This window comes from Benincasa hispida, chromosome 6 (genome assembly GCF_027475165.1).
Source record: "Benincasa hispida cultivar pf3 chromosome 6, pf3_genome.v1.1, whole genome shotgun sequence".
NCBI lineage: Eukaryota > Viridiplantae > Streptophyta > Magnoliopsida > Cucurbitales > Cucurbitaceae > Benincasa > Benincasa hispida.
The window spans coordinates 44,267,309-44,275,302 of NC_143483.1; the positions used below are offsets into that span (position 1 = coordinate 44,267,309).

Here is a 7,994-nt window from a genome sequence, read left to right on the forward strand (position 1 = left end):
CTTCGTTGAACGAGGGATTACATGCTTGTGTATGGGTCTAGGGATTTAATCCTTACTGGATACACGGATTCTGACTTTCAGACTGATAAGGACTCTCAGAAGTCTACGAAGGAGCTGTAATGTGGCGGAGCACTAAGCAGGGGTGTATTGCCCACTCCACGATGGAGGTTGAGTACGTAGCGGTATGTGAAGCTGCTAAGGAGGTCATCTAGCTCAGGAAGTTCTTGACAGAGCTGGAAGTTGTTTCAGATATGTCTAAGCCCATCACCTTCTATTGTGACAATAGTGGTACTGTGGCAAAGTCCAAATAGCCCAGGAGTCATAGGGGCCAACACATAAAGCGAAAGTATCATCTCATCCACGAGATAACCTTATCCTTTCCTATTCTTCTTCTTCCAACTATAAACCTTTAAAAGCTAATGATTTTTTTTTCTTGAAACAATGTCAAAAGCTGAGGGTTAAAGTAAAACTTCTAAAATGACAATGGCATAATGGAAACATTCTCTAAAGTTCAAAAACATGATTGAAACTTAGTACATTTGCCACATGTGTCACTAATTTACCAGTTATCCGTCTTTATGTCAACAGAAAAGTTGGTCAGAGGTTGATTTAAAGCAAATTTAAAATTTAAGAATTAAAATAAACCAAACTTCAAGAATATTATATATATATATATATATATATATATATATATATATGTCATTTAACCAAACTTCTTATAGTGTCTCATATGATTTTCTAAATAAAATTAAGGTAATATTATAATTTTGGCTCATAAAGCTTAAAAGTTCTTTTGCTTTTGTGCCTAACAGAATTTAAACTTTTAATTTTATATCTATTTAAATCAGACTTACTAGACATTTTTCAGAATCTACAACATAACATATACAAAATTAATCAATTGAAGCTCTATTAAACATAAAATACAACCCTAAGACATTTTTTTTAAACAAGTGTGCAAATTATAAATGAAATGATTGCAACTTGCAACAGACGTGTCCGCTGTTTTTTTAGTGTAACAAATGTGAAGTGGATATTTAAACTTCTAATTCAAAGGAAAAGAGTAATGTCTTAACTGATTATGGTAAGGTTTGGACTTAATCAACGAGCTTAAAAAACAAGCAGACATTAGTTTTAAAAGTAAACATGGAACAACCCATTTCTTATCGCAGTAAATTTCCAAGTTCAGTTTCAAACCCATTCATATCATTTCGCTATTCATCTACATTTGATTCAATGGTCACAAATCACAACATGCCAAATAACCTAGAGAATGTAAATGAAAAATCAAATCAGGTTTTCGCAAGTGGTCGAGTGTTGTTCCACAGCCATTGGCGAGCCGAACCTTCAAGCAATGGAGAAACCTGTACAACTATGTGTCAATAAACAAGAGAAAACAAGGCAATCACAAACACTCCCTCTTTCTCCTTCTCATTCTCTAGTAGCATGCACAAACTACTTCATACCATTAAAAATACTGTCATTAGTTGCAAATTTCTGGTCCCTTCATATAAACTACTTCAATTCTAATTCTTAAAAGCATGCCCTTAATTTAGAATAACAGATGACTGTTTTGGTAAGCTCCAAATATAACAATGATGCCAAATTAGAACCTGGATAAGAATCGGAGTATGAATGTCAAACCTTTTCCCAGACTTGTGAATGGTAATCATTTAGCCAATTGACCTCCGCAACAGAGAGCAAAGTGATATCAACCAGTTTGGTCTGCATAAGAAAACCGGCAGAAAAAAGTGTTAAAAAAAGAGCCTGATAGAAAAATAGTCGCAGGATGTGGACTTTTATCTGAACAGTATTTTGAAGTAAAAAAATTTTAAACAGTAGACACGAGGTAGGCCACATAAAAGGCTTCAATCATTATAGACAACAATGATGCAAGAGTTTTTTTCCCCAACAAACAAGTTGATAAATCGTATGACTAAAAATAATAAGAGAACAATGAAGCTTCTTTTCATGGCCCTCGAGCAACCTTAAGTGGATATGGGCGATCATAATGCATGATAATTTTAACAATCTAGTTCGAGGCAAAATAAGACCATAAATCCATATGGGATAGCTCAGGCAGTCCATGTCCTTGAGTTTTTGTTATATCCTCTTAAATGCTTTATACCTTGCACGCCAATGTAGATGCTATGCTAGTATTATGATCTCTAAAACATTGACTTTCTTTTCCGATAATATATTCCAAAAAGAAACTTAAACAACATTGTCATATTCTCTAATGATTTTTCTTTTCTATTACTCATCTGTATAACTTTCATATTGTTTACCTGAATGGGCACAAATGTGAGTTTTTCAAATCCTAAATATCCAATGCCTCCAAAATGGTTTGGAGTGTCAGCGTCCCTCACAATAAGGAGATTCTGCATGAGAAGACCATCAAAATTACTGGTAAAACAATGAATAAAAACGTAACCAGAAAAGTTTAAGCTCTTTCACATTCAAAATATGTAGAAGGAACGATAAGTTTTGTGCCAAACCCTTAAAAAAATTATTTCACTACATGTAGATGCATACTCTTTTATTTAGTCTAGGCATTAATTCCTATTAACTAGTCAAGTCTACACACCTAAACATTATCGCTTGATTGGTTTTACCTCAATCCTAATACCGAAAGAGTAGTCTTCATAGTAGCCTGGCTCATTGCTAACGATCATTCCATTCTGTAAGCCAGTCATATTCCCAAATCGGAAGCTTATACTTTGGGGTCCCTCATGAACATTTAATGCAGCCCCTACACCATGCCCAGTCCCTGATAGACAAGTGGAAGGGGAAAAAAACTAATCAGTACATCTCTAATCAAGCCATACTATATATGTAGGTATTCTGCTCTCAAGATCATTACTTCATTAGTCACCAGAAAGAAGAAATACCATGCCGATAGTCGAGCCCAACCTTCCAGAGAGAAGAACGAGCAAATGCATCTAATACAAAACCAGGGGTATGCTGAGGAAACACTGCTTGATCTAAAGCTATATGGCCCTGCAATTGTTTAATGCAATAGGGGATACATTCAGTTCCTCCAATTCCAGAATTTGGCAGCATCAAATAATTACAGATACTAATAAATGCAAAGAAAAAAAATTACATATTATATGCACGGACAACCAACATTTTATCCCTCCTTAATATTGCAGTTCAGACATCTTTACCACAAGGTTGTTTAGTATGAATATACAAGGAAGCATCATCGGTAACAGGCCTTTCTCAATGATCCAACAAATACAGTTGGTATTCATACTTTGTTCCACTATGGTTGAAAAGAGAAATCATAGAAACAATCCAACACCTCCATAACGAACAAAGATCCAACTAAGAAGTAGAACATGACAGTAAAATATATAGATACTTCATCTGTTGTGGTTTCTTGTCTTAATTTGTTATCCATTTTGGAAAGTAGCAACAAATGCCACTGGTATCACATGCTAAAATGAAGCAAGAGATAGGATGGTAAGTAAGTAGTACAGGATAGAATATGGTTATAACTTAATAGGTTTTGAACTGCAGATATGAAAAACAGATTTTAGACAACTGAAGTAAATGAATTGTTGTTTATCCAAAATTCCAAATCCAACAGAGATCTTTCAAAAAATAAATAATTATCAGTCTATAATTTGGTATGTATTACAGAAATGAGGGAAATTGAGATTTCGTACTTGCAGGACTCTTGTAAAGCACTCTTTTTGATGAGTGGTTGGTTCACCAAAATGAACTGTACGAGTTATATCAGTTGTTCCATCTACATATTGCGCTCCACTGTCCAATAGAAAGAGTTTATTTGCATCCACAACAGAACAATCACCAGGTTCTGGTTTATAGTGTATGATGGCGCCATTTGCACCAGAGGCTGAAAAATCAATCCAACAATAGGTCGTGAAGCTGAAGAAACTGAGAACAGGAACATTTAATTAAATAACAGATTTTCAAAAGAAAAATTGCACAAGGCAATTTACGTACCACTAATAGTATCGAAACTTGTGTCAACAAAACCATCTTGCTTCTTTCGAAATTCTAGAAGCTTGTCTGCAACTTCTACCTCCGTTAGTTTGACACCATTAAGAATTTCCTGCTCCAACCATAACCAGAATTGAGCAAGAGCAGCTGCATCTCTACATGGAAAACATTGTACCACTAATTCACTAAACAAAATAACTAGCTTTAAAAGCATCTACACAATCTGTACTGAAAAACACAAACGATTAGCAAGTAATACGATTCAAAATGGATAAGTTGTAGGCTGTAGCAAGTCATCTGTTACTATATAAAAGGATATTTCAAGTGGCAAAGCATATTAATTACAGTATTATACAATCAAGATTCAAGACTGAAGCAAAATGTTGATGATAGAACGGTCTTACCTCAAATGAGAATTGCGCATCCCCTCTAACTCAGCATGATTTTTTATGGCCTTTGCCATTGAAATGGGAGATGACTTGTAGACTCCAGTAGGTCCAACCTGACTATTCGAGGTCTCAGAAGTCTTACCCTTGCCTTTTCTTTTATTCCCCAGGCGTATAAAGTATTTATCACATGCACTCCTATAAGCATTTGCGATTGCAGCATTAATTGATGATGTGTCCAGCCAAAGATTAGCTCCTTTGTCTGCCAAACTGTTAAAAAAATCCAGCCATCATTGAACTAAAGGTATGACCATATGCATGAGTGGTGATCATTGCAACATTAAAATTGTAATTGATAACTGAAGCACAAAGGGTTGTCTTCATTGACAATGCAAAACATGGAAAGAATATCATATTTCATTTTGTATTCTTTTTTCAATTTTCGTAACCTCATGCATACCATGATAGTGAAACTTGCTCATGAAAATTTCTACATATTTCACATTCAAATGTAAGCTCTGTTCAGTCCATGTTTAATTCAGTGCTGATGGATCTTCCATATAGAAATTAAATGAAAAACTAGAATTGTTTAGAAAACAATCTCCATCTTAACCAACTCAGAGAAAAAAGTTTCAATTAACTCAACTTACTTTTCAATTTCAGAAATAATCGAATCATATGGTCTTAACTCGATTCCTGCAGTTTTCAAATGATCCATCACCTCTGGTGCGACTTTACAATTATCTACAAACAGTTTTGCTCCATCAATTTCAACTAGCAAGTATGCATACATAACAGGTGAGTTTGGAACATCATTTCCTCTCTGCAAAGGAATAGAAAAATTATATATAGCATGCTCTACCGAATATCATTCATTGTAATTACAAACAGAAAAGAAGTGGAATCACATTCTTCGAGTAATCTAGCTTGAAGATTAGACGCTAGAAGCAAAGCAATGAAAACAATTAGGATAACAGCATAGTTTGTGGCTAAAATTTTGAAAAAGCATAAAAAATCCCAGCTTTAGTTATTTTAAAATAAACAAATAAGATAAAACTTTACCAAGTTCAATAGCCAGGCAATTTCATCGAGCATAGATATAATGATTGCAGATGAACCAGCCTCTCCAAGCTCAGACCTCAAAGAAGCCAACTTTGATGCAACGTCTAAACCACCATATCTAAGGTCATGCACTCTTATAGGGCCTTTAGGTGGATTCGGTCTTGATTCTTTCCATATTTCATCCACGAGATTGTAATCATATAGGTAAACCAACTTGTGATTCTTCCTAGAAATGGTCTCTTTCAAATCTTCTGCAGCATCGGCAGAAAACAGAAACTGCTCCCTTCACGAAATCAATAGGTGGCATTAGATAGAGGACGGACTACACGAAACTGAAATATTACCTACGGATATAGATGGAATTGAGAAAGAAAATTAAAAAAATTCAAAACCAAGTTAGATTTGGAAAAGAGGACAGGGGAAAGCATCTTAAAAGAATGCAAAAGAACAATTGCTCACAGGATCAATTCCAACTACACCACCAGGAGCTAGAATATCAGCAACCCATTCACTTGGGGTGGGCACTCCATGATTTCCAGCTCGCATGAGAGTCCAACTGGAGTTTAGTTGTTTCTCAGCCTGATCATCAATAATAGGAAAATTATTCTCACAATCTATACATGGACAATTAACAGGATAATGTGCAAATTTCAATCTTCACCTGAAGAAAATACCGTCCATCCGTCCAAAGTGCTGCTTTGTCCTTCGTGACAACAGCAGTTCCAGCACTGCCAGTAAATCCAGATATATAGGCCCTCCTCATGTAACATTCTGCAATGAATTCACTCTGAAAACAGATACAAAATAGAACTTCCATAAAAAATCAGGATCATAAAATCTCAACTACTCCACATTTCTTCTCCCCGAAACATTTCGCAAAAAAGAAAACCATCGTAAACTTGTTTTTATTTATAGAATCTGCCTAAGAATTCAAATACTTACAGTTTACTTAGGAAATATGAAAACCATGGTTAAGAAATTTTGAGAAAATATATTTGAAGCTCAACTATTATGGTCAAATGCAATCAAAGCCTTGATTTCAGAAATTGATTTGAGCATAATCGAAGGATTTTTTATGTCAAGTCAATAGATTGGTCAGATCGTTTTGGTTCAGCTCATTTCTTAGCTTTGACATGGTGTTTCAACCCAAAGCTTTTGATGATTACTCCATTAAGACATATGTTTAAACTGAAATACTTTTGAACTTTACTCGTGCTTTTGTATCTTGTACTTTGAGCAAGGATTAAAATATTAATATCGATATTGACATTTCAATTTTACACGTATATCGACAAAATATCTATATCGACATATATTTCCATAAATCATGAAACTTATAAGATTTATTTAGATTAATAACTAAGTTGTTTTACTCCCAAACAAGGATATTGTTATTAGTATTTTTGTCCAGTATACATTTTCTATCTTTTACAAGTATTAATAGAAAAATGATGGAGATATCCATAGATATTTAATATTGATATCGAAACTTTCAGTTTACAGGTATATCGATAGATATTTTCATCAATGATTTTTTAACATTAAACTTTTCCCATTAAATCAATGAAAAGTTTATTTCCTTTAAAGAAGAAAAGAAAAGAAAATAAAAGAAAATTGTAAGCAAATAAGCAAAATAATGAAAAAAATGGTTATCGAATGAAGCCTTGCTTACTCATATTTCTCCTTCAAAAGAAAAAAAAAAAACCACCAGAACAAACGCTGCAAAGTTGGGTAACATGACCAAATTACTTTATGCTCTAATGACACAGAAGAAATTAGAAAAAACGAAACTACGAGGGCGACCTGGTGAGCATCCTGTGAGGGGATTACATAGGCGTCGATACCAATGTTGGGTTTCGAGAACAAATCACGGAGAGCCCGAAGCTTGGAATCGGGTTCATCCTTAGGGCGGGTCCTTCTGATCTCCGAGGATGGCTTGGCGGTGATGGAGGAACAGCTTCTGATAGTGGAACGTCGTAGTCGGCGGGAAATGGCGGTGAAAACAGGGGATTGGGGATTGAAATAAGGGGAAACAGGGAAGGTTGAAGAGATGAAACGGAGGTAGAGAGAGCTTGATGATGAAAAAGAAGAAGAAGATGAGAGTGAAAGTGGTCGAATCGCTTGCGACGGTAGTGAGTGCATCGTCTGAGAGAGAAGATAAGGTCCTTCTACTCGTCCCGCCGGTTCCGGCCACCACCACTTCTTATGTTTTTAATTTTTCTTTTTCTTTTATTCTTTTTTCTTCTAATTGATTACGTTTTGGATAAAATACATTTCAGTTGCTCCCTTGGAATTTCAAAGCTCACATTTTTTCTCAAAATTTGAATTCGACTTTTAATTATTAATGGGTAGATGATTTTTTTTTTAATTATTTAAGTGAATTCTATTTTAAGTTTTAATATTCATTTTAGTAAATATGTACTTGCCCGTGGATTCTATTTCTAAGAATAGTTTTCCAATTTTGAAAACAATATTTTGTTTTTTTTAGTGTAACCACAGTTTTAATTTCAAATTTTAAAATTAAAAATTCCTTTATATGAGGATAAAAATAGATAGAACTATAATATGTCAGGT

General features: G+C 34.5%; 1 protein-coding gene across 2 annotated transcripts; it reads right to left on the bottom strand.

Moving 5' to 3' along the window:
• Positions 1-1,132: 1,132 nt before the first annotated feature.
• On the bottom strand, positions 1,133-7,736 carry LOC120069360 (Metallopeptidase M24 family protein). Of its 2 annotated transcripts, none has more exons than XM_039021106.2 (13): positions 7,224-7,736; positions 6,082-6,207; positions 5,880-5,999; positions 5,421-5,696; positions 5,009-5,181; positions 4,377-4,628; positions 3,976-4,127; positions 3,675-3,865; positions 2,892-3,000; positions 2,616-2,770; positions 2,289-2,381; positions 1,645-1,725; positions 1,133-1,364 (listed from the first exon to the last, which is right to left on the bottom strand). In XM_039021106.2, exons 1-13 carry the CDS (start codon positions 7,560-7,562, stop codon positions 1,293-1,295), a joined length of 2,139 nt encoding a protein of 712 aa, XP_038877034.1. In that variant the 5' UTR covers positions 7,563-7,736; the 3' UTR covers positions 1,133-1,292. The 2 variants fall into 2 exon arrangements, with proteins under 2 accessions (XP_038877034.1, XP_090170779.1); XM_090314653.1 differs by lacking the exon at positions 7,224-7,736 and adding an exon at positions 7,093-7,134.
• Between the last annotated feature and the right edge of the window lie 258 nt (positions 7,737-7,994).

Coding starts and splice junctions, on each gene's coding strand:
- LOC120069360 (XM_039021106.2), bottom strand. CDS start 7,562: ATGCACTCACTACCGTCGCAAGCGATTCGACCACTTTCACTCTCATCT. Junction 4,629..5,008: donor ATTATTTCTGAAATTGAAAA/GTAAGTTGAGTT, acceptor TTTTTTTAACAG/TTTGGCAGACAAAGGAGCTA. Junction 2,382..2,615: donor CTTTCGGTATTAGGATTGAG/GTAAAACCAATC, acceptor CTTCTCATGCAG/AATCTCCTTATTGTGAGGGA.